This window comes from Scyliorhinus canicula, chromosome 2 (genome assembly GCF_902713615.1).
Source record: "Scyliorhinus canicula chromosome 2, sScyCan1.1, whole genome shotgun sequence".
Classification (NCBI taxonomy): Eukaryota; Metazoa; Chordata; class Chondrichthyes; order Carcharhiniformes; family Scyliorhinidae; genus Scyliorhinus; species Scyliorhinus canicula.
In genome coordinates, this window is record NC_052147.1 from 50,937,251 (window position 1) to 50,963,833 (window position 26,583).

The 26,583-nt window shown below is 49.8% G+C and overlaps 1 protein-coding gene across 1 annotated transcript; it reads right to left on the reverse strand.

The window, feature by feature from the left end:
• Nucleotides 1–13,809: 13,809 nt before the first annotated feature.
• LOC119953576 (transmembrane protein 179-like) lies at nucleotides 13,810–26,484 on the reverse strand. The gene is made up of 4 exons (XM_038777974.1): nucleotides 26,112–26,484; nucleotides 23,030–23,167; nucleotides 22,677–22,755; nucleotides 13,810–14,905 (listed from the first exon to the last, which is right to left on the reverse strand). Exons 1-4 carry the CDS (start codon nucleotides 26,411–26,413, stop codon nucleotides 14,726–14,728), a joined length of 699 nt encoding a protein of 232 aa, XP_038633902.1. The 5' UTR covers nucleotides 26,414–26,484; the 3' UTR covers nucleotides 13,810–14,725.
• Between the last annotated feature and the right edge of the window lie 99 nt (nucleotides 26,485–26,583).

Consider the following 26,583-nt stretch of genomic DNA (forward strand, 5'->3'; position numbering starts at 1 on the left):
CCCCCCCCCCCCCCAACCACCACCACCCGCACTAGGGCAGCTACCCCAGTGCCCCCTGGCTTATTGCCCGGGAGTGAAGATGGCTTCTCACCTCCTGGTTTCCCCACAGCCGCCATTCCGCCAGCTTCACATTTTAAAAATGGTGTACTAATCAGCGCCCACATGAATGGAAATGAAATGAAAATCGCTTATTGTCACAAGTAGGCTTCAAATGAAGTTACTGTGAAAAGCCCCTAGTCGCCACATTCCGGCGCCTGTTTGGGGAGGCTGGTACGGGAATCGAACCGTGCTGCTGGCCTGCCTTGGTCTGCATTAAAAGCCAGCTTTTTAGCCCAGTGTGCTAAACCAGCCCCTATGTGATCACTTGCTGGGGAGGCAGTTAGATCTTGGGAGGCCGTTATATAGGGGTTTGTTCCCTTTACTTCTATGGAGATTGGCTTTAAGTGGTGATCATCGGTTTTTCGCCACGGCGGGTCCTAATCTCGCCAACAGCAGTGGGCAGCTTAGATCGCAAACTAATTGGCGCCCAACACGGCTCCTGATTTCGACCTCTTCCGCGATCTAATGGTCATGTTGCTCTCTTGCTCAAGTGCGATTTGACGGTTAAATCATACCCAGTAATTTCTTTATCTTTGTTACCAAAGCATAGCAGCTCACTCTTGCTGGCATTAAATTGCATTTGCAATTTTTACCCTTTTCCTCCATCATAGCAAATCCCCAAGCTGCATCCTTTGGTGCTCAGATCTATATATTCTGCCTGAAATGTCAATATCGATGCCGGATGAACCCTTCCATATTGTCTCCTATCGGCTAAGTTGCAGCTTTTGTTTACAGTGTGCAGGGGTACGGAGAAAAGGCAGGAGAATGGCGCCAAGTCATGATGCTCATTTGGAGAGCAGGTGCAGACACGATGGGCCAAATGGCCTCCTTCTGCACTGCAACTATGCTGTGACTGAATTTGGTCAGGCTTCTGGTATTATATCCTGATAATTAATTTACGCAGTGAACAAAGTGTACTCAAAAGCGCACTTTTCCCGTGAAATAACATTACCTACATCCAAACATTCTGGGACGCTGTCCTTGATCCAATTCTGAATCTTCCCTTCTTTTTATCCTCCCCGAATTCCATACACTTTAATCTTCACCATTAGTCTCTTACGTGATACCTTGTCAAAGGCTTTCTGAAGGACAGCGTTCATCGCATTAACTTGATCTTCCCCAATTAGCATATCTGTCACATTCTCATGAACATCTGTTTGTCAAGCACTGTCTTACTTTCTGATAAAGCTAATAAAACAAAGGGTAATAGAGTTCTGGGTTTTATAAATAGGAGATTGAAGTACTAAAGGGAAAAAAAGTATTGGTTAGCTTCTGCAAAGCGCTGGCTAGGACACAGTAAGAATATTGTCAGCGGTTTTATGTGGCCCTAAAGAGAGAACAATAAAGAAATAAAATGTCCGGCTAAGATGATTGTATAGCTGGGGAATTCATTAGGAAGATATATCTTGAGACAATGGGGCTATCTTCATTGGAGCACTGAGGCAATAGGAGATTTACTTGAGGTTCTTACAGTTATAAGAGTTTGGATCGAGTGAATGAGGAAAGATTATTTCTACCAATTTTAAATTATTACCAGACCAGTAAAGAGAGATGTTTCTATACAGAGGATTGTGTGGAGAATGTGATGCTTTGCCACAGAATATAATTTAGGTAGGGACCACTGCGTCTTTTGAGATAAAATTGAATAGTTATTTGAAACAGAGTAAAGTACAAGTCCACGAAGAAATAGCAGGGCAGATTCTTTCAAGATTGTGTGTTCCTTCGAAAATAAACTTTAACGGGAGTAATGTTCTACTGATGACATATAATTTTAGGCTCACTAACTCATCCTGTTACTAAAATGCAGAGTATCGCTGGCAGGTGCATGAGTGGTAGCAAATGCAGTCAATTGTGCCATTACATATGAATATGTGTTTGTACAAATTAGGGAGAACCTTTCACCCACTTGATAATCAAGATTCGATCTACCTCTATCAAAGATTGTGGCCGGAACCTTCCGGCTGTTCATGTCAGTGGGATCTTCCGATCCCGGCTCAGATTTCACAACGGCGAGGGCTGCATTCAGTGGGAAACCTCATTGACAACAGCGGGACCAGAAGGTCCCATCTCCGGCCAATGGCAGGCCACTTGTCGCCGCCAGGGCCGGCTCAAGGCACCGGCAACTCGGGCAGTCGCCCGGGGCGCCATGTGCTAGGGGGCGCCAGAGACTCGGGTCCCGCGCATGCGCAGTTGGGCCGGTGCCAACCAGCGCATGCGCGGTGGCCGCCCTCCCCCAGGGCGGCCCCCCCCTCGGTCCGCCCCCCCCCGCTCGGTCCGCTCCCCCCGCCCCCCCCCCTCGGTCCGCTCCCCCCGCCTGCCCCTCGGTCCGCCCCCCCCTCGGTCCGCCCCCCCCTCGGGTCCCCCCCGCCCCCCCCTCGGCCCTGCCCTCCACTCCCCTCCCTCGCCCCCCCCCCCCTCGGGCCCCCCCCCCCCAAGGGCACCGAAGTTCAGCTTGCCCGGGGCGCCAGCAACCCTAGGGCCGGCGCTGGTCGCCGCTACAAAGCACGCAATGGGTTGTGCGGTAAATCCAGCCCTCTGTCTCCACTGCCTTTTCAGGAAGAGTTACAAAAACTCATGAATGATCCTCTGTGAGAAAATAGTTTTCCTCATCGCTGTTTTAAATGGGCAACCCCCAATTTTAAAAAAGTGGCCCCAAGTTATAGATTCCCACAGAAGAGGAAACATCCGCTTCACATCCACCCTGTCAAGAGCCCGCGGAATCTTACATGTTTCAATCAAGTCGCCTCTTACCAAAAGACCATAGACGTGGGTAGGCCACTCGGCCCATCAAGTCTTCAATGAGAACATGGATGCTCTGATAACCCTCAACTCCACTTTCCTGCCTTATGCCCATAACCCTTGATCCCCTTGATGTTAACTCAACCTTTAACTTACTTAGCGACCCAATCCCTACAACTCTCTGCGGTAAAGAATTCTACAAATTTACAGCCCTCTGCGATATGTGGCTGGATTTTCTGCTGACTCGGGAACTCTGCTACGGACAGCAGGCGGCAGAGAATCCAGTGTCGGGCAGAAAACGAGATTGACACCATCCTGATGCTCTGGTCTCCCGCTGGCATCAGGACCAACGGGAAGATGCAAATAGATTATTACGACCCATTTGCATCCAATTAACAGGCCGGTGTGGTGCATCGGACTGCTCAAGATGTGGTTCCGATGCCTCGACCACTCTGGTGGTGCCATGCAGTCAACCGAGGGTTGCCCGCTTTGTGGTGGTCTGCTGTTACCTTATTCCCCGGGCCCATGTGATTCCCCGGTCCTCTGGGCCAGGAATCACGTGGGCGAGAATTGGTGCAGGTCTTGACAAACGTGGACCGGACTCAGTAGACCTCGCAATGGGCCAAGGGGCAACTGTTTAAGGTAGTTGCCTCCAAAGTCCATCAGAGGACCACCCTCCCCGCTCCCGACAATTCAGGACCTGCCCACCCCACCCCACCAGACCCTCCCCACCACCACCCCCAACCAGACATTCTCTAATTACAGAGAACCCCGTAATTTAAAAAAATATTTTTATTGAAAACATTTTCATTTATAACAATTTAACAATACGATATAAAACCAATGCCACAAATTACTAAATGCAAGGAACACAGTCAACAGTTAGGAACACATCCAACCCTCCCAACAATAAACTAACCCCCCCTCCCAGCAACTGACCGTGACTAACTCTTTAAGAAAACAAATGAATGGCTGCCATCTCAGACAGAACCTCTCTACGAACCCCCTAATGTACTTGACCTTCTCCAAATCTAAAAATTGCATGAGGCTGACAAGCTGCAGCCGTATATACATATTACAATCCCCACCCACACTCATCCCAGCCAACAAGATGGCACTAGTTGTGCTGGAGCGTGCCCACACAGCTGATGGGTTGGCTGGGGCCAGAGGGCACCTAGGAGGATGGCCTGGGGACACCCATACAATCCGTGGCCCTAAGTTCACAGTGGGTTGGCAGCGGCATGGCTGCCTTTCCGGCTGCGGCAATGATGTCCCGCACCCATCCATCCCGACCCCACACCCCACACCCCCCACCTGGCCCTGGCAGCATCCACCAGCCAGCGGCGCGTCTGTCAGCAGACTATGGTGATGTTGGACACTTTCCGTAGCCCCTCTCTCTCCCTTAGGAGCCACAATTCTGGTTTCATGATTTTTAAAAGCAGAAGTGAACCGCGCTGTCAGGAACTCGGCCCATCAGAGATGGAGAACGCGGAGGCCCTGGAGAATACCGGGTCAGGCCCGCTAATGATATGCAAACAATGTTTACTGTAAGTGCTTTCCGGGCTGCATTGATACTGCTGCTGAGGTGACGGAGAATTGCGATTTGGCAATTTTGCCGTTGGAACCTATTCTCCGCCCAATCATGTTTGCCGATTTTGGCATCAACCAACGGAGAATGCTGCTCCTTATTGCTTTTTAGTGCAGTGTGACGTATGGCAGCTCAACTGATGTGGGAAACTGCAGTCTGGCTGATCTCAGTTCGATCTTCTGTCGTTTAATAGATGCATGATGTAGAAATTGAAAAGGAGGTGGTTAATTTCACTTCCATTGGAATGCCATCTGTATGTTGCTTCACAATTGCAGGACCAGTCCTGGAGCTGACACAGGTCTAAAATAATATCTCTGTTATGGTACTACCTGCGCACCATGTTCCTTACTGAGGGCCAAACAACTAACACATCGACAATATTTAGGTTGCATCAGATTTGATAGTCTTGAACATCTGGGGCGGGATTCTCCGACCTCGCCGGGTTGGAGAATCGCCGTGGGGCGGCGTGAATTTCGCCCCGCCGCACCGATGCTGCCCACGATATTCTCCGGCAGCCAAAAATTAGCGCCGACGCTATAGGCCCCGGGGTTGCTCCAGTTCTCCAGGCCGGATGGGCTGAATCCTGCCGACGTGACCACGGGTCACGCCAGCGTAAATCGGAAGCCTATTTAATGGTGTAAACCAGTCGTGCTGGTTGACGCCGGCTAGTGCGGCGGTAGGGGTCGGCGTGGGGCGGCCGCCGGAGAAGTGATGGCACGGCCCTAGGTGGAGGGGGGAGGTGTCGCGGGTAATGGTGGAGAGTGCGTGCCGGTGATCGTGGTAGGTGCCAGGGGTGGGGGGGTGAGTGCTGGGGAGTTGTCCGGGTGTGGCGCTAACAATTATACTCAAAGACGAGAGAGTAGTACAATAGAGGCTTTATTACTGTGTGATGCTATTCCTCCCTCTGCAACTGTATACTAGGGTCTGAGTGACTCACACGCATATTTATTCACAAGCTCCCTGTGGGCGGAGCTAGTCGGCAGGGGCTTACCAGAGGAACCTGTATTACAGGTACAGGCATACATCCCCCTACTGCAAGTACACATCACCACACCGGGGAGAGGGGGGGGGGGGGGGGATGGGGGCTGGGGAGAGTGAGTGCCGGGGAGTGTGAGTGCTGGGCTGGGCTGGGGGGGTGGGGGGCTGGGGGGGGGGTGAGTGCCGGGGAGTGTGAGTGCTGGGCTGGGCTGGGGGGGGGGGGGGGGGGGAGAGAGGTGTTGCCTGGCCAGGTGGCAACAGTCGCGACCATGCAACACATGGGAGCAGCCTGCGGAGGGGGGTATGTACAATGATGATATGTCGTCCATCCCCCAGCATCCACCCCCTGCAGACCGTAATGTTTGGGCACCATCCAGCGATGTTGGCTGCACGTCGTACGGACCTCACGGACCGGGCATGCAGGAGGCGAGTGAGGATGAGCCGGGAAACCGTCACTCATATCTGCCACCTGATGGCACACCTGGCACCGCGTGGCACTGGGGGTGGACACCCTCTCCCAGTGGCCGTCAAGGTTAGGGTGGCCCTGAACGTCTACGCGACGGGGTCATTCCAGTCGTTGAGTGGCGACCTGTCCAGCATCTCACAGGCATCGGTGAACCAGTGCATCATGCAATGACGGACGCCCGTTATGCAATCGCAGACTGCAATATCCAGTTACCTGTGGACTGGGCCAGCCAGGATGCCCGGGCAGCGGGATTCGCTGCCGTGACCAGGATGCCCATGGTCCAGGGGGCGATCGATGGGATGCATGCCGCTGTGCGGCCACCAGCTGATAACAGGGCTGTGTTTACGAATAGGAAGGGGATCTACTCCATGAACATTCAGGTGGTCTGCGACCACCGCATGATGATCCTGCACGTCTGCGCCCGGTACCCGGGCAGTGTACATGACTCGTTCGTATTGGCGCAATCGTTCATCCCCGTAATGTTCGAGGGACGCCACCCCCAGCTGAGGGGCTAGTTGCTGGGCAACTGGTTGCTGGGTGACAAGGGTTACCTGTTGCGGTCATGGCTGATGACGCCTCTATGGAGGCCACAGGCTGACGCGGAGAACCGCTACAACGATGCCCATGCAGTGACCAAGGGTGTGATAGAGAGGTGCTTTGGGCTGCTGAAGATGCGCTTCAGGTGCCTGGACTGCTCTGGAGGGGCCCTCCAGTACCCTTCAGGTAGGGTCGGCCGCATCGTTGTGATCTGCAGCTTCCTGCACAACATAGCACAGCAGAGGGGCGATGAGCTGGAGGCAGAGGACGGGGAGGGGGAGGGGGAAGGGGAGAAGCAACATAACAAAGGGCAGGCCTCCCCAGATGAGGAGGATGTGGGCAATGTACAGGACAGACGGGCTGGACATGGACGGGAGGCTGCCCACCGTTACCGGCTGTTCTCCGACTAGGGGGTGTGAGAATCGCAGGGTATGGGCACAGGCAACACAGTATGGCACCAGCCTACCTCCCTCACGCCATCCACCCACCACCAACCATCCTCCCCCCACCCGCCCACCGCCAACTATCCCCACATCACCCGCATGCACACCACCCCTCCATTGCACATCCACCTGCGGCACACTGGGCAGGGCTCACACGGTCGCCGGTGGAAGCGTGTCTATTGCAGGTCATGGAGGATGATGACAACCCGCTCTGCGATGAGCTCCGGGCTCTACATCGTTAGGCAATGTCTGACTCATGGCCACGGTACCACCCTCCACCCGGACCATCCCTGCATGCGGCCGTGACACTGCAGCGCAGGGTCCCGTTGTCTGCCCTGGGGGATGGCGAGGGTGTCCGGGGTGGGGGGGGGGGGGGTCGCTCACCTGAGGCTGACGTCCCATCACCCCTCGCATCCACACTGGAGCTCACCTCACACCACACCCTCGCACACATCGGACAGAGCATAGAGGCAGCTTCTGTAGGTGTGAACGTGATTTTAATCACAAACAGTTCATACACGTGCCCGAGCCCTTATTACTAATCTGTGCCCTGCACCCATGCCAACTTACTCAGTGTCTAATTTTTTGGCCTTATGGGCCCTTTGACTACGTCTAGGTGGTTCCCCAGACAGTACAGCAGAACTGGAGATGGACTGCTGTGATTCCTGCCCTGTGACTAGGGTCCCATTTGGCAGCTGTTTCCTGGGGTGGCCCGGCCTGGATGGGCCAGGCCGCGGCTCGGCCGACTGGGATGGCGAGCTGCCAGCCTGTCCAGCCCGTTGCCCACCAGATGCACCCAGGACGGAAAGTGGGGGGAGTCCGTGGTGTCGCGGTGTTCCGGGACCTCCTTTGCAGGGGGACACGGGACAGACCCAGCACCTCCTCCTCCCTCGGGGTGCCCGATGGCCCCCGGGCCTCTACATGGGTCAGGTGTGCGAACAGATCCAGCATCCGACTCACCTGGCGCTGCCAGTCCTGGAGGCCCGCCCTGGTATCAACAGGGGTCTGCAAGTTTGCAGTCATGGAGCTCAGGGAGTTGGTCATCCCTGTCTGTGTCTGGGCGACGCCAGCCAGCACCTGGGCAATGGCGTCGATGCCCTCAGCGATGGCCTGCTGAGACTAGGCCACGGCCTGCTGAGACTGGGCCACGGCCTGCTGAGACTGGGCCACGGCCTGCTGAGACTGGGCCACGGCCTGCTGAGACTGGGCCAAGGCCTGCTGAGACTGGGCCACGGCCTGCTGAGACTGGGCCAAGGCCTGCTGAGACTGGGCCACGGCCTGCTGAGACTGGGCCACGGCCTGCTGAGACTGGGCCACGGCCTGCTGAGACTGGGCCACGGCCTGCTGAGACTGGGCCATGGCCTGCTGAGACTGGGCCAAGGCCTGCTGAGACTGGGCCACGGCCTGCTGAGACTGGGCCACGGCTTGCTGAGACTGGGCCACGGCCTGCTGAGACTGGGCCACGGCCTGCTGAGACTGGGCCATTGCCTGCTGAGACTGGGCCACGGCCTGCTGAGACTGGGCCACGGCCTGCTGAGACTGGGCCACGGCCTGCTGAGACTGGGCCACGGCCTGCTGAGACTGGGCCATTGCCTGCTGAGACTGGGCCACGGCCTGCTGAGACTGGGCCACGGCCTGCAGAGACTGGGCCATTGCCTGCTGAGACTGGGCCACGGCCTGCTGAGACTGGGCCATTGCCTGCTGAGACTGGGCCACGGCCTGCTGAGACTGGGCCACGGCTTGCTGAGACTGGGCCACGGCCTGCTGAGACTGGGCCACGGCCTGCTGAGACTGGGCCACGGCCTGCTGAGACTGGGCCATTGCCTGCTGAGACTGGGCCACGGCCTGCTGAGACTGGGCCACGGCCTGCTGAGACTGGGCCACGGCCTGCTGAGACTGGGCCACGGCCTGCTGAGACTGGGCCATTGCCTGCTGAGACTGGGCCACGGCCTGCTGAGACTGGGCCACGGCCTGCAGAGACTGGGCCAATGCCTGCTGAGACTGGGCCACGGCCTGCTGAGACTGGGCCACGGCCTGCTGAGACTGGGCCACGGCCTGCTGAGACTGGGCCATTGCCTGCTGAGACTGGGCCACGGCCTGCTGAGACTGGGCCACGGCCTGCTGAGACTGGGCCACGGCCTGCTGAGACTGGGCCACGGCCTGCTGAGACTGGGCCACGGCCTGCTGAGACTGGGCCACGGCCTGCTGAGACTGGGCCATGGCCTGCTGAGACTGGGCCATGGCCTGCTGAGACTGGGCAACGGCGTTGAGCGCCTCTGCGATCTGCTGCTGGCTCTGGCTCATGGCTCCCTGTGAGAGGGCAGCCATGTCCTGGGCCATGGACGCCTCCTGCACGGAAAGCCCCAGGCTTTGCATACTGCTCCCCATGGCTGACACCGTCGCCCCCATTGCCTCCACCGCAGACGCCACCCGTGTAGTGTCGGCCTGGGTGGCACGCATGACCCCACCACTCGCTGCTCCTGACGCGGGTGGACTCCTCCACCTGCATCTGCAGCTGCCGCAAGCCGGCCGTCACCCCCTTCGATTGTCCCTTGGTCCGTGACTGCATTGGGCCTATGGGTGGGTGTGGTAACTCCAGGAACCCCATCTGGGCGGCAGATGGTTCCCAGCGCCAGGCTGCCCTCCGACCGCCCGGCCCCTCGGCTGCTCCTACCTCCACCTGTTGTACCGGGACGGCTGTGTTGTGCGCACCAGTTGGTGTACCAGAGACCTCATCGCTAAAGTGCCAACCGAGGTGAGTGTCTCTGTGATGGTGGAGGGTGTAGGAGACAGCAGTGGCGTAATGTCAAGGGCCTCATCCGACCCGAAATCCGGGGTCCCTTGGAGTGGTGTTTCCTGTCCGTCTGACCCCTGTGTGTGGCTGTCCTGGAGGGTTGCGTCCTGTGTGTGGGTGTCCTGTGTCTGGGTGTCCTGTCTGTCAGTGTCCTGTGCACCAGTGTCCTGCATGTCAGTGTCCTGGCTGGGTGTGTCCTGTATGTGGGTCCCCTGGGCGCTTGTGTCGTGTGTGTCAGTGCCCCGGGTCCACTGGGACGGGGGTGGTGGTGGGAGGGTGGCAGGGATAATGGGCAACAGTGTTAGGCAGACATATACATGCAGACCAGCGGTTGTGTGTATGATGGCTTAGGTTAACACCCCTTCCTACCAATGCAGCCTGCATGGGTGGGTGCAGCCATGTCGGTTTCAGATAGGGCTGGCCCGCCCATCATGGGGTGGGTCCTCACCCTGGCTACCCTGACTAGGTAATTGACCTTCTTGTGGCACTGGACGCCTGTTCTGGCTGTTACGGCCACGGCGCTGACGGCCTCTGCCACCTCCCTCCACAGGCGCCGGCTGAGGTTAGGTGCGACCCTGCAGTCGTGTCCGGGGTACAGGGCCTCCCTCCTCTGCTCCACCGCGTCCAGGAACGCCTTGATGTCATGCCCCTGGAACCTCGGTGCTGCGTGGCGGGCGGCCATTTTGCCGGGTCTCCGGCGGGGGCGTCATTTATGCTGCGACGCCGCAATGACCATTTCCCTGGCCCTACACTCATCCCTAGAGCATCTCGAAAACAAGGACTCCTACATCAGACTCCTATTTATTGACTACAGCTCCGCCTTCAACACCATAATCCCAGCCAAGCTCATATCAAAGCTCCAAAACCTAGGACTTGTCTCTCCACTCTGCAACTGGATCCTTGACTTTCTGACCAACAGACCACAGTCAGTAAGAATGAACACCAACACCTCCTCCACAATAGTCCTCAATACCGGTGCCCCGCAAGGCTACATACTTAGCCCCCTACTCTACTCCCTGTACACACACAACTGCATGGCAAAACTTGGTTCCAACTCCATCTACACGTTTGCTGACGATACCACCATAGTGGGCCGGATCTCGAATAACGGCGAGTCCGAATACAGGAGGGAGATAGAGAACCTAGTGGAGTGGTGCAGCGACAACAATCTCTCCCTTAATGCCAGCAAAACTAAAGAGCTGGTCATCGACTTCAGGAAGCAAAGTACTGTACACACCCCTGTCAGCATCAACGGAGCCAAGGTAGAGATGGTGAGCAGTTTCAAATTCCTAGGGGTGCACATCACCAAAAATCTATCCTGGTTCACTCATATCACCAAGAAAGCACAACAGCGCCTTTACTTCCTCAGGAAACTAAGGAAATTCGGCATGTCCACATTAACCCTTACCAACTTTTACAGATGCACTATAGAGAGCATCCTATCGGGCTGCATCACAGCCTGGTATGGCAACTGCTCGGCCCAGGACCGCAAGGAACTTCGGAGAGTCGTGAATACCGCCCAGTCCATCACACGAACCTGCCTCCCATCCATTGATTCCATCTACACCTCCCGCTGCCGGGGGAAAGCGGGCAGCATAATCAAGGATCCCTCCCACCCGGCTTACTCACTTTTCCAACTTCTTCCATCGGGCAGGAGATACAGAAGTCTGAGAACACGGACGAACAGACTCAAAAACAGCTTCTTCCCCACTGTCACCAGACTCCTAAATGACCCTCTTATTGACTGACCTCATTAACACTACACCCTGTATGCTTCAACCGATGCCAATGCTTATATAGTACATTGTATATATTGTGTTGCCCTATTATGTATTCTCATGTATTTTCTTGAATTCTGTTTAATTCCCTTTTCTTCCCATGTACTGAATGATCTGTTGAGCTGCTTGCAGAAAAATACTTTTCACTGTACCTCGGTACACGTGACAATAAACAAATCCAATCCAATCCAATCCAATCCACAGTGTCAATGACGCGAATGGCGTCATGCCGCTTCTAGCCCCTACTGAGTCAGAGGTTTTCCAACTCTCCAGTTGGCCTGACGCCATTTTTGACGCCGGCGTCAGGCCATCACGCCGATCGTGGAGAATCCCGCCACTAACGTCTTGGTTAATGCTACTATCCAGGGTATGTCGCATTAACATCAATATTACACAAAAATACTCATCTGTGCTGATGTGTGCTGGAGATAGTTACTCCCACAAGTAAGGCTAACTGCTGTTAACATGCCAATTTTCCAAATATAAACCAGATGAATTCTGCAAAGAGTAGCTCAATTGCAATGAAGAAAATAGCATTTCAGGCTGTTTTTCAATCAGGAAAATATGGTGGCATTTAATTGACTTGAGCAGCTTGATATTACTTGAAAGTTCCCTTCAAGCCACTCAGCATCCTGACTTGGAAATATATTGCCATTCCTCACTGTCACTGGGTCAAAATCCTGGAACTCCCTCCCTAACTGCACAATGGGTGTGCCTACAACACATAAACATGATATGGCTCAACGGCAATTAAGGATGGAAAATAAAGGCTGGCCTCGCCAGCAACATTCACATTCCATGAATAAGTAAAAACACATTATATCACCCAGAATCAGGGGGCGGGATTCTCCGATCCTGGGCCGGGTCGGAGAATCGCCGGGGAGGGGCGTGATTCACGCGACGTCGTTCCAACGCTGGTCCGACGATTCTCCGGTCACTGGAGAATCGGTGCCATTGGCGCGGTGCGGTCGGGGCAGCACGGTCGGGGGCCGCTCTATGCGCCGCTCCCCCGGCGATTCTCCACGCGCGTTGGGCCGAGTGGCCGCCGAGATAGGCCGAGTCCCGCCGGCGCCGTTCACATGTGGTCCTACCCGGCGGGACCTCGGCGTTCATCCTGCGGGGGATGGCCTGGTTGGGGGGGGGGGGGGTGGATCCGACCTGGGGAGTGGGGGGGGCCTCCACCATGGCCTGGCCCATGATCGCGGGCCGGCTTGTCCTGATGGGGGGCCTATGTTCCTCCACATCGGGCCCCTGTAGCTCTCCACCATGTTGCGTCGGGGCCGGCGCGGAGAACTAAATTAGTGCGCATGTACGGGTTCACGCCGGCCGTAGCGCACATGCGCAGACCCGCGGTGCCCGTTTGACGCCGGTATCGGCGGCAGGAGCTGCGTGAGTCACTCCAGTGCTGTGCTGGCCTCCTGTAGGGTGCAGGATCGCTGCTCCTAGGGGCCTGTTGACGCCGTCCTAAAACGCGACGGAGTTTACGACGGTGTCAACATTTAGCCTCAGGATCAGAGTAGGTTATTTTGTAAATCTTATTGCCAATTATGCTGGATGAAATCTATGTGAACTATGGATTAAAATCTATGATGCCTGTATTCTTTCTCATGGCAAGTCCCATTCAGCCATCACCCCTTGCTCACTGACCTACGTCAACCCCTATAGTTAAGCAACACCTCAATTTTAAGATTCTCATCCTTTTTACAAATTCCTCCATGGACCTACACCTCCCTAATGCTGTAATCTCCTCCATCCCCGCAAACCACCAAGACATCTGCCCTCCTGAGCACCCCTGGCTTTAATCACTCCAACACTGGTGCCTATGTCTTCACCTGTCGAGATTCCAACCTTTGGAATTCCTTCTGCCTTTCGTCCGCTCTTCCTGCCCAGAAGACATTCCTTGAAATCCATCACTTTGACCAAGCTTTCAGTCACCTTGCTTACTTGCACATTAAATGCCTTGGCTTTGAATCCTGTGCGGTGCCATGGGGCATGTTGTTTTGTTAAAGGTGCTACACAAATACAAGCTGTTGCTGGAGCAGACGATATGAAAGCTGAAATCTAGACTTTGTAGATGTCTGTGATTTAGATCTATGATGAGCTGACAACAAAGAGGAAGTGCTGATAAAATGGTGCGGAGGTATAACACACTGACATACCAACAACTGTGCCAGTAATCACAGTTCAGAAGTTTACCCTTGTGGTTCCCATATGGCAAATGTGTAATTTCTCCTATCTTTTGTAGGCACAGGGGGAATATAAAGGGAGTGTGGCCAGCAATATCCTGACTGTGGCAGTTAAAAAAGAAATAGTTTTTATTAAGTAGCAGCAGAAATAAAAGTGTGCATTTGTTCCCACAGGGGGAGGGGAAAAAAACAGCACAGATGTAAACAAGCGTCTGAATGAATTTAATTTTACACAGTTTCGAGCAAAGGACACTGTAATCAAGGTTAAAGAATTGACATTAATAACAAAGATCCTTTTTATGAGCAACATATGGCACAATAAAATCTGTCACTTTATACCAATAAGGTTCTAGTAGCTGTTGTTCATTTTATTAGCAGAAGAGAAGCTATTGATTTAAGGTAGAGCATTCAGTGCTGCAAGATAGCAGCTGCTCCCGGGAAACAATCATTACCATTTTCTAAACATTTCAGATGAGATTTTCAAGTGTGAAGACAATGTATTCTGTCACAAGAAAGAATATTCAGGTATCACTGAGAGTTTGGTTCCAAACATCTTTTGACATGTTGAATGCGAAATTCACCGCCATTTGCTGTGACATTGGACAATTTTGTTAATTCCCTTTCGGTACAATACCTTGCAGCAGTGGAACTATGCTGAACTCTGTGGAATATAACTGGCTGGAAGTTTTTCTTCCTCCATCATTTAATACATTACTAAGTTTATTGTTGGCACATGAAATCCAGTGAAGGCTATTTAGCATGGTACTGTAAATCAGGATATTTCTTTTCCGATCAACAACTTCTAAGGTACAAACAGCAGACGTTTACATTTTGACTTGGCAATAGAGCAGCCAAATATCTTTGTGTTGTAACATTTCAGAAAATCATTACATTTTACAGGCTAATGTTTATTAGGCACTGGAAGAGCAATAGCGTCTATCAAAGGACACAGCTATTATGATGGTACCAACCATTAAGATGGGCAGTAAGGCTAGAGAGTGAGTATCCTGTTTTACAATAACCTTTCAGTGCCTGCACCGGGACAATGTACATGCAGCATTGCTTTATTGATAGCAGTTGGAATCATCTCTTTTGACAATATGCATTGTAATTGGCTTTAAATCATTGCATTCTTCTCAACTTGCTCTAATGCTCTCTTGGATGATCTTGCGAGAAGCAATTCCTTCTCATGGACCAGGCTGTCAAGGAGCTCCTTTTGCCGATAATTGTCGTACACTTTCAGGAACGCAAGAATGGTAATTGCCATCCAAGAAACCCATCCGGCCCAGAGACCAAACTGCAGAAGAAATTCCCAGATGTTAAACACAGTTTTGTGGATCAGTAACTTCAGGGCATGTCACCCTTTTCACTATTTTGTGTTTTTTTTTAATTCAGAATACCCAATTCATTTTTTCCAATTAAGGGGCAATTTAGCGTGTTCAATCTACCTACTTTGCACATCTTTGGGTTGTGGGGGCGAAATCCACGCAAACACGGGGAGAATGTGCAAACTCCACAGGGGCAGTGACCCAGAGCCAGGATCGAACCTGGGACCTCGGCGCCGTGAGGCAGCAGGGCTAACCCACTGCGCCACCGTGCTGCCCTTCCCTTCTGACTAGTGAATATAACCTTCAAAACATCTCGTTAGGACACTGCAATGTAGAGATCACAAACCATTCAGTATTTAGTTAAATGTGGTAAAAAAGGAGATTTCCATTATACTATCCTAATTTAATTCAAAAATTCATTTTGACAATTTTCACAATAGAAAGATTGATGCAAATTTTGAAAAGATTTTTATTCGTAAAAAATCAGATCTAAACATATTTGCTTGAGACACACATTTCTGTCACCGTCTAAGTACTCTGCTGCTGTCAGAACACTGGTTCGTGAGCCAGAAATATCTGACTGCACTCTATTATAGGAAAAGGTTCTTCAGGAATATCAATATTTCTGATTTTGGGTGGAGACGTAAGATAGAGAAATTGCTGAAAATTGGGTGCAATGTATAACAGGGGACTGGTCTGATCTCACCTGGCACTATCACAAAGTCAGAGTTATACCCAGGGTGTACAAATTCATCTTTAATAATTTGGTCCCATGGGAAACTCTTTCCTACGGTGTGACTTCACCACAAGTGCAGTGGAAACTCAGTTTATGTGCGTGCGCATTTTTGGGAGAATTCTGGCAGAGAGCTGCGAAGAACCACTCCACCATCAGACCCTTTAAATGTACTTGTGGGTCCATAGTAACTAGTTTCACATTATTCTGCAAGCGGGCAAAATGCTAACATTACTTTAACATTAAACATTACTTTTTTTTGGTAAATGGTTCAGTTCTCAAGGCATCTGAACCCTAGGAGGTGGGAATGGAGGTACAGGGTGCCAGTGGAACAATGCAGAGGCCATACTTGGATCAATTTCTTCATGCAGTCTGGCCACTGGGGAAGTTTCCCACCGAGGCTGGCAGACGCTTTTACATAAAGATACAATTAAAGGCTATCACCAGGGTAGCCGCCGTTTTGCTGCTGGGTGGAGAACCAGAATCTGTGGTTGCATGATCCAAGGAGAGAGAGTTACGGGGAGGAAAGGCAGCCCCCACTGCATCCAAGGTTCTTCCAGAGGGATTTTTTACCCAATCCGTACAGCCTACTATTTCTGAACCCCAGCTTTTCATTTTTACACACCAATCTGAGGGCGCCTCCATTTTAATTGGCATCAGCAGCTTCAGGAGTGTTCCCATCATCCTTTATTGACAGATGGCTCACAAGCAGCCAATTGGAAGGTTGCTTGCGGTAAAATCGCTGAGCAGGCCACGCTGCCAGCAAGTGCGGGCTCAGAATCCACCTTTGGCCCAACGTCAAGGTCCCAAAGTCTGAGGTAAAATTCAGCCCATGGTCTGAGGGCTCCCAGGAAAATTTGCCGGGACAGTTTACAATTCATATTATGCATGTTTTAATCTCACCTCTTTCGTTATTTACTGCCCACCATTGGCAATATAGAAGGCAGAGATTCTATTTTACGTACATAAAGCAAAGCTCAAACTTTATATGAGCGTTTGAGATTTACATGAAGGCATAAAGCTACAAATGACCTTGACTCAGATAATTTGCAATGTCTTTCCTTATGAAAGAAAAGTTGAACCTAAGCATCTGTTTGATTTTACTGCATTACCCACTTTGGACATAAAATCTAAATGATGGTGCTTTAGTTGTAATAGCTCATATTGGTCTCAGCCACCTGGCCAATCAGTTAAATAGTGACTCACTTTATATTAGCCACTGGTTAAGAAAGAGTCAGTGGCTGGTACGCTACTTTCTAGCCCCACGTCCTTCTGTCCATCCAGCTGTCTGACATGTCACCAATTTTATCATCTTTTGTCTGCTTTTAAATTTCAAATCGATTTAGTATTCACCAACAAAATAGAAAAGTGACATTAAAATGAACAGGTTTTTTTTGTCTTAATTAAAAAGTGAGTGACCATCTGTAAGAACTATTACCAACTATAATTATTAGATTTAAATATGCAATGGTCGTCATGGTCATGAATTTTTCTACTGGACAACAAGCCAATTGTTGACTGGAAAACTTTACTCACAGCTGCCATGCTATTTTCAGATGGCCTCCTTGACAGTATATTACAGGTCAAGTCACATATTACAGGCTCATTTAATACAAACAATAAGAAATGTATTTGGCACTTTTAAGAAATGTTACTCCACCCAATAAAATAATAACTTGAATTAATACAGCACTTTTAATGTGGAAATGTGACCCAATGTATTTCACCAGCTAAAAATTGATGTTCAGCCAAATGATGGAAAGCTTATTCAAAGAGGTGAGTTTTAAAGATGCTCTTGAGGCAGGTGAAAGTGGAGTGGAAGAAGTTTGGGGAAGGAATTCCAGCTCATGGGGCCCACACGGCTAGAGGCACACACCAATAGTGGAGCAAAGGCAGTGGAGCATACACAAAAGGTGAGAGTTGGAGTTATAAATAGTTTTGAAGAGTTGGAAATGTGCTAGGAAGGGGCAAGGCCATAAACAGATTTAAAAACCAACCAAAATTTCTGAGGCATTGAGGGACCGAAAGCCAAGTGCTGGTTAGTGAACACAGGCGATAGGTGAATGGGGATTTGTGTGGGTTAGATTAAAGGCAAAAGAGGATGAGTTCAAGATTCTGAAGGGTGTGAAATAAGGGTGGCCAAAAAAGAAAGTTTTGTAATAATAGGGTCTGGAAGTGACAAGGCATGATGAAGTTGTCTGCAACAGATGGGAAAAGGCAGGCAACGTTATGAAGGTGGATGTAATGGAGGTGGATGTATTGAAGGTGGATATAGGCAGTCTTTGTGATGAGAGGTTGGCAGCTCAGTTTTGGAGTCAAATTAGATGTCAAGACTGAGAATGATCTGGCGCCATGTGAGACAATAGCTGGGGAGAGAAATGGATGGTTGAATGGCTGAAGATGCTGGGTGTAGCAAAGGCCGTGGGAACTGGCAACATCATGGCTGTAGTACTTCAGCTTCAGAACCAGCCGCACCTCTAGCCAAGCTGTTACAGTACAGCTGCAACATTGGCACCTGTCCAACAATGTGGAAAATGGCTCAGGTAAGTGCTGTCCGCAAGAAGCAGGGCGGCACGGTGGCACAGTGGTTAGCAGTGCTGCCTCACAGCTCCAGGGACCCTGATTCAATTCTTGCCTTGGGTGGCTGTGTGGGGTTTGCACTTTCTCCTCGTGTCTGCCTGGGTTTCCTCCAGGTGGTCTGGTTTACTTATAGTGTGTGGAACTGTAGGAATTCCAACTCGTATGTTGACCAGTAAAGATAGGCTTGCAGTAGGCGTAATAGAGACCCCATTGGCAGGTTTCCAAACTAGCACATCAAGGAAAGGGAACTCATTTAACTGTTCCATTTCAAAGGTGAATTTGAGCGCAGGAAGGAGCTCATTAAGTGCGTAAGAAATTTTTTATACGCAGCTGCAGATTCAAATATAGAAAATGTATCATCTATATATTGGAAAAATACAAGGGGCAGGAGGTTGGGTGTCATTCCATCAAAGACGTATTTCTCATGGAAACTGAAGATGTCTATGAGAGTTGGGCCAAGAGAGGATTCCATGCAACACCATTTGGGAAAATATGGTGTTGTTAAAACTGAACTCAACAAAGTGAGTTGCTGAATTCATAAGTTCAATTAATAAAGATTCAGATTTTGGTGGTGCGTCCAGGGTCGCCATGATATAGTGACTCAGTACAAATGTCCTTGGCTTCCTTGAGTTACATTGATGGACTGACAAGCAATGTTGAACGAGCACATGGACATGGCCTTGCTCTCAATATGCAATTCAATATGGTCTTTGCAGAAGTGAAGGAATCCTTCACCGTGTATATGGAAAACCTGTTCAGGTCTGGTTGGAGCAACTTGCCCAATCATTTGCCTAACTCACATTGTGGAGGACCAGTCATAGATAAGAGGGTCATCACCTTTGTGTGATTTGGGCTGTCTTGGACAGTAAGCTGTGAGAATGAATCCTATCATATGTACTACCCGATAGCTCATTACTTTTGCATCAAGTATTTTTGTAACTTGCTTTTGAGCAGAGTTGTGTGTGCTAGGATTCAACATCATCAGTGGACGCTGGTTTGTGATTTGATAGCTGGGTGAAGAGGAGTTCAAACTCAGCAAAACCTCTTCCCGTTTGATGTGGGGCAAACGCATTCGCAAGAGCAAACTCTCAGAGAGTGCACGGTCAGATACATTTACTACATGTTTGGTGGTGTCATGAACTCTGCAGCCAAACCACTTCCGCACAAGTGAGTTTATACTGCGGCATGTTTCAAGTGGGTATTGTTTATGATCATGTGTTCTCTGAAAGTGAGGAATTTGTGCTTGTACATGGACCAAGAAAGTTGTATCTCGTCTAGTGTGACTGACATTCATACGTTGCCCTTAATATTATAACAGCTCACAAGGTGCTTCACAGGAATATCAACAATAAACTGAGCCAAATAAGAAGATAAAGGGACAAGTTACCAAAAGCTTGGTCAAGAAGTTCAGTTTTATGGAGAGTTTTAAAGAGAGAGAGCGTGATCTGTAGAAGCTTAGGGAAGGCATTCCAGGGTTTAGGGCCTAGGCAGCTGAGAACATGGCCACCAATGGTGGTGCCATGAAAATCAAAGTTGTGCGAGTGGTCAGAATTGGAGGAAGGTAGACAACACAGAGGGATGTGGGCCGAGGGGTGAGGCCACAGGGCAACTTGAAAACAAGGATGAAAATTTTACAATTAAAGTCAGACCGGGAGACAATGTTGGTCAAATCGATAACCAACTGTGATCCTTTACAAAGGAATGACAAGGCAGATGGTGATCAGGCTGCCTTACTACCTAATCATGAATTGGCAACTTCCCTCAGTAAAACACAGAACCAAGTTCAAGAATCAAAGGCTGAAGGACCCCTCAAGGAAAGGATTGCTTTTGGCAACAGCCTAAATCTCGCAACTGCTGATAAATCTGTTTTATGTTTGTGCCATGTACCATCCATATAATTTGTCGACCCTTAATTCTACTGTTCTCCTGACTCGCAACTTACATCTCACTATAAACTGGTGAATCTCCACTGAAGTTGCAAGTAGCTTTATGCAGCAGGTTTGGCATCCAGCTTGAAATGTTGATTCCAGATTGACTTCACTGCTACCTTTATAACAATTCAATAAAGTAAAACTTAGTGCTGGAATCCATATCTCCAACAACTATAGTTTTTTTAATTGAATGGACATTCAGTTATTTTGACACGCTCCTGAGTCTTCATTAAAAGGATTACAAATTCACTTTGGTCTGCGAGCAAGCTGCTTTTTCCAAAACATCACATAACTTCAGTTAAATGACCAGCAAGTCACCTGAGATAAGAGTAATTTATGTTTCCTTGAGTTAAAATGTTTGAAGAACTGCTGTTGCCAAGCTGTGGATTCTTGTTGATCGGCTGAAGAACACCTGGCCCGGGAAAAGTTCTGGCTGCACATTTTTTTTTAACTCGGTGTGTATCTTCGGAGCAAACTGTGAAGGAAAATTGCTTCACTCTCTCTACACTCTCCCCCCCCCCCCCCCCCCCCCACCCCCCTCTCTCTCTCTCTCTCTCTCTCTCTCTCCCTGTATTACCTGAAGTCCACAGTGGAAATTCACCTTCAGTCAGAAAATTCTCATCTCAGAATAACTCATCTGTATGTGAAAGCCTGTGAAGCTGCAACAAGCAAGAGTTAACGCGTTTCGCCAAAGTTCCTTTGCAAAGGACTTCCGGGCAACTACTGTGGCCAGTGCTCTGTCTTCACATGCAGAAACACAACGTCAACAACATGAAGACCTTTTTGAACTTTATCCTTTTTTATAAAGTGTTCCCTTATGCCAACCTCTACAGAGACATATATGTCTTGCCCTTTGTTTTGTGTGTGTGTGTGCATTGAGAATTTAAAAGGGGTATATTGTTACAATTCCAGATTATAAATTGTTTGTTAAGCAGTTTTGCAACTTGTTGTAAAAAAGCTTTAATTCATAATAAATTAATTATTCTGAGCTTATTGAAAGAAACCCGGTTGCCGTTCTCTTTTTTCTGGGTCTAGCAGTAGCAAAGGTGAACAATTGGTCATTTTGGTGAGTGAATTAAAGATTTACACAGATGGAGTGACCTTTGTAGTAATAGGTGTCGGATAATGGGCCTAGAGATTTTGTGCACTCCTCCCATCCTGGTCATACCATTAGCACATACAAGAACACAAGGGATGGGAGCAGGATTGACCATACAGCCTTGCTCCTGCTCCGCAGGGCCGGCTGAAGGCACCGGTGCTCCGCCATTCAATGTGACTATCACTTGAATCTTTTCTGAGTGGTCTTTCACTGGAACACAAATAAAATTTCAGCTCTAAGGTTTGAACATATGTCAAGTAGAAAGTTAATGGGGGGTGACAGTAGTGTATATCTGCAACGTGATACTAGTTCATAGCAAATCAACAACCAATTTTCAACATGCCTGATCTTCTTTCTACTGTTGTTCGCAGAGTGATAGTTCAAGCACTTTTTGGAGATTTGATTCCTCAGCTCACCATCAATTTTACTTGTTTTGAAATTAAAAATCTTGGCAATATTTTCCAAGTCAATGGACAATAGAAACTGGCACTGCCAAAAAATGGCTGCCAATTTTCTAAGTGCCCATTTCGGACAGGTATAAATCAATTTTAATTCCGGATCCCTGACTGACACCCCAACAAGGTGCGGAGTACTTTAGAACTATTGAATTCCTACATTGTAGACGGAGGCCATTCGGCCCATTGAGTGTGCGCCAACCCTCTGAAAGAGCACCCTACCTAGGCCCATTCCCCCGCCATATCTCAGTAACTAAGAGGCACCTAACCTGCACACCTCGAACTGTGAGAGAAAAACTGTGGGAGGAAACCCACGCAGACATGGGGAGAAAGTGCAAACTCCACACAGGCCGTCAGTCACCCAAGGCCAGAATTGAACCCGGTCCCTGGCGCTGTGAAGCAGCACTGCTAACCACTGTGCCACCATGCTGCCCCGAGATTGCACTAAATGACACATAAATGATTTCACAAGTTCCAGTGTGTTACCTCTCAGATAATGAAAGATGCTCAAGTCGAAGCCTTAAATGGAAAAATGTTCTTGTATCTCTGGTATCCCAAAAGTAAAAAAACACCATCTGTCTACAGGACAACTTGTCAATGTTCTCAGGCAGGTGGATAAAATGGGGTAAGTTACATGAAAGGGAATATATTCCAGGAACTGGTTTTCAAGGATAAGAATTCCAAGGGTGCTAATTTGAGGATCTTAACAGTAGTTATATTCTGGAATGATGTGTGGTCTTAAACACTTCAATCCTTTCTGAAATATTTACTTACTCAGCAGCAATTTCTTTTAAAGCACCTGAATAAAACACTAGACCAACAAATTGGCTGACCTTGACTGGTGTCAATGTTTAAACCTAACGGGTCGAACCTTGCAGTTTATCCTTCGCACCATGCTCTTGTTGATATGACGATCTACAAATAAACTTTCCAAAAGCTTACCTGGATGATTACAAACTGGTCATAGAATGAAGAATTATCCAAGTGCAGCTCCAGATCAATATCCTGCAATTCTTCACAACTGCAGACAGAAAGAAAACCTTACCATCTGGGAAGTTCAACAAGACCTGCAACACTTAACATTAGAAAGTCTGTTTTGGAAATGCCTTTTGCTTGTTTTATTTTCTTTAGACAAGAGCATTAATGAATTAGACTTTAACATTAAATAGCACTAACCATTCATAATAAACTCATACATCCATTTTGTTTTACTATACTCACTTTTCCTTGCTGGTTGATTCCAGAAAGTACACAACAGTTGTTTGTAAACAAGAGAAATTCCTCATATTGTGTACCTGTTTGGCATTTTTCCATCTTCAGTGATCGCATCGCACCACATATTGAAGCCAACAGTGACGAGTGTGCTTGCTACGAAGATAAGGAAAACTACGAAGGTGCTGACCAACAGATTCAGGAATGTTGCAAAGAAAGTGCTGGAACAAACAGGTAGAGTGCCAGGCAGGGAGGGAGGAGGAAACACATCAGTAAGACAGTAAAGACAGTGAGATGTCTCATTAACAATTCTGTTCACAATGGACCCTGGGAATGTTGCACTAGTGATATTTACAATGACAGCAGGACTATTGATGTTCATTAGCTCCATTCCAAAATAATGCACAGACCTTTACTCAGCAGGATAATGCTTTCTAAGTATATTTGCGTTGAGAGTTAGATAGGTTACAATTGTATTTTGGTGGATTGTGATATCTCGCACCTACTGCGTTACAGTTAACAGATTATTGTTTACCATTTGGAAAAACTTAAAATTGTAAATGAAGGAAGGTCTAACAGTTTCCTGATCTCGGCCACATGTCAGCAGATAGCTGACAAATGTTGCATCAAGGTGGGTGTGGGACTTTATGGTTAAGGGGTTCAGCGGATAAGAGATTTGTGGGTAAGAGTTTCAGTGGGTCAAGAGTATAGTGGGAACGGGGCTTTGTAGGTAAGGGGTTCAGTGGATAAGAGGGTCAGTGGACAATGGTACAGTGGTAAGGGATTCAGTGGGTTAAGCATTCAGTAGGAAAAGGTTTAGTGGTTACGGGATATAGTGGTCACGGGGCACAGGGGTTACGGAATTCAGATTGAATGCAGTTCAGCAGGAAATAGTTCAATGAGTAAGGTGTTTAGTGGGTAAGGGGCATGGAGGGAGAGAATTCATTGTGTAAGGTGTTTGGGTAAGGTTAAGTAGGTTGGGGATACAATGGGTTAGGAGTGTAGTGGCTAAGAGGTACCTTGTGTAATGGGTCCAGTGGGCATGGTGCACAGCAGGTATGGTGTGCAGTGGTTTGGGGGTTCAGTGGGTGTGGGATTTGGTGGGTACAGGCTAAATACATAATGGTTTTTGTGGGATGGGTTCAGTGACTAGCAAATTCAATGGCCAAGGTGCTGAGTGGGCAATGTTTTCAGTCGGACGGGGTTAATGGATAAGGGGTTCAATAGGTAAGATTAGCATAGAACTTGGTAGGTGTGGGGGGGCAGTGGATAAGAGGTACAGTGGGAAGTGTACAATGGCTAAGGGATTCTCAAGGGAATATGGTTCAGTGGGTAAGTTATTTAGTGGGTAAAAATTCAATGGGTCAGGGGTATAAAAGGTAAGGGGTACAGTGGGTAAGGGGTTTGATGAGTAAATAATTTAGTGGTAATGGATTTCGGTACATTGGGCAGGAAGCTCTGTGGATACAGTGGATATGGGGTACAATGGGCATTGTGTACAGTGGGTAGGGGTTACAATGGATAGGGGATAAAGTGGGCAGGGGGTACAGTGGGCAGGGGTACAGTGGGCAGGACTACAATGGGCAGGGGGTACAGTGGGAAGGGGTACAGTGGTTAAGGGTTACAATGGGTAGGAGATAAAGTGGGCAGGGGGTACAGTGGGCAGGGGTACAGTAGTTAAGGGTTACAATGGGCAGGAGATAAAGTGGGCAGGGGGTTCAGTGCATATTGGGTCTACTGGGCAGAGGATACAGTGGGCAAGGGATACAGTGGGCATAGGTTACAGTGAGTAGTGGTTACAATGGTAGGGGATAAAGTGGGTATTGGGTGCATTCAGTAGTGTGTTCAGTACATATTGAGTCCAGTCTTCAGGGGCACAAGAGCAGGGTGTACAGTGTGTAAGGGCACAATGGGTTGGGGGTAAAGTAGGTGGGGGTAGGTATAGTGGACAGGGGGTACAGTGGGTAGTGTACTCTGTGGGTATTCGGTCCAGTGAGCCAGTGAGTAATCGATAGTGGGCAGAGGGGCACAGTGGGCAAGGGGTACAGTGGATATGGGGCACAGTGCATATTGCCACAATGGGTTTGGGGTACAGTGGGGGGGGGGGGGGTACAGTGGATAGGGGTTCAGTGGGTAAAATCCTCCGTGGGTATTGGGCCCAGTGAGTAATGGATAGTGGGCAGGGGGTACAGTGGGCACAGTGCATATGGGTACAATGGGTTTGGGGTACATTAAGTGGGGGTTCAGTGGGTAAAGTGCTCCCTGGGTATTGGGTCCAGTGAGTAATGGATAGTGGGCAGGGGGTACATTGGCCAGGGGGTACATTAGGCAGGAGGTACACTGGTTAAGGGTTACAATGGGTCGGAGATAAAGTGGGCAGGGGGTTCAGTACATATTGGGTCTACTGGGCAGGGGATACAGTGAGTAGTGTTTGCAATGGGTAGGGGATAAAGTGAGTATTAGGTGCATTCAGTAGTGTGTTCAGTACACATTGAGTTCAGTGTGCAGGGGTACAATGAGCAGAGTGTACAGTGTGTAAGGGTACAATAGGTTTGGAGGTAAAGTAGGTGGGGGTACGTACAGTGGATAGGGGGTAAAGTGGGTAGTGTGCTCTGTGGGTATTGGGTCCAGTGATCCAGCGAGTAATGGATAGTGGGCAGAGGGGCACAGTGGGCAGGGGGTACACTGGACATGGTGCATATCGGTACAATGGGTTTGGAGCACAGTGGAGGGTGGGGGGTGCAGTGGATAGGGGATACAGTGGGTAAAATGCTCCGTGAGTATTGGGTCCAGTGAGTAATGGATAGTGGGCAGGAGGTACATTGGGCAGGGAGGGCACACTGGGCAAGGGGTACAGTGGACAGGGGTACACTGGGCAGGGGGCACAATGGGCAGGGGGTACACTGGGCAGGGGGTACAGTGGACAGGGGTACATTGGGCAGGGGGGTACAGTAGGCAGGGGTACATTGGGCAGGAGGGCACACTGGGCAGGGGGTACAGTAGGCAGGGGGTACATTGGGCAGGGGGCACACTGGGCAGGGGGTACAGTGGACAGGGGGTACAGTGGATAGGGGTGCAGTGTGTGGGTTGGGTCAGTGGGTAGGGGGGTTCAGTGGGTACTGTATGGGTGTTCAATGGAAATGCACCACACACGAAGCGACTTACTCATCGTGACCTTTGCAGAGGTAGAAGAGGAGTCTCCATGCCTGGATGGCCGAGAAGAGGAGGGTGAAGAGTCCGATGAAGGTGGTGAACTGACAGGCGGATTCTGGGCCCCACTCCTCCACCATGAAGCGCTGCTTCTCCACTGTGATGTTCTCATTCTGCCACATCCCCCGGGTGAAGAGCAGGCATTTACCCTGGAAATCACTGCCGTTCTCCGACAGCGGTACCACGGCGATGAAGCCGAACAGAAAGGCGAGAAAATACAGGATGCACTGAGCGAATAAAAAATTACTTATCCCCATTTCTCACATTGAAGAAGCGGACCTGACCCACTGGTGCACGCCTGCGCCGATCGATCCGCTGACGTCTGGCTGCTGAAGCTGGAGTTGGGGGGAGGCTGATAGGACGAGACATCCATCTCCATTCAGGCTGAGAGGGAGTTCATCATCTCCTCATTTAGTTAGTTCATTCT

Bases quoted from the DNA above. Each gene is read 5' to 3' on its own strand.
- LOC119953576 (XM_038777974.1), bottom strand. From the start codon at position 26,413: ATGGGGATAAGTAATTTTTTATTCGCTCAGTGCATCCTGTATTTTCTC. The intron at 23,168-26,111 runs GTAAGTCGCTTC...TGTTTGTTCCAG, and splicing joins CTCTGCAAAGGTCACGATGA to CACTTTCTTTGCAACATTCC. The intron at 14,906-22,676 runs GTAAGCTTTTGG...TTTCTTCTGCAG, and splicing joins ACCAGTTTGTAATCATCCAG to TTTGGTCTCTGGGCCGGATG.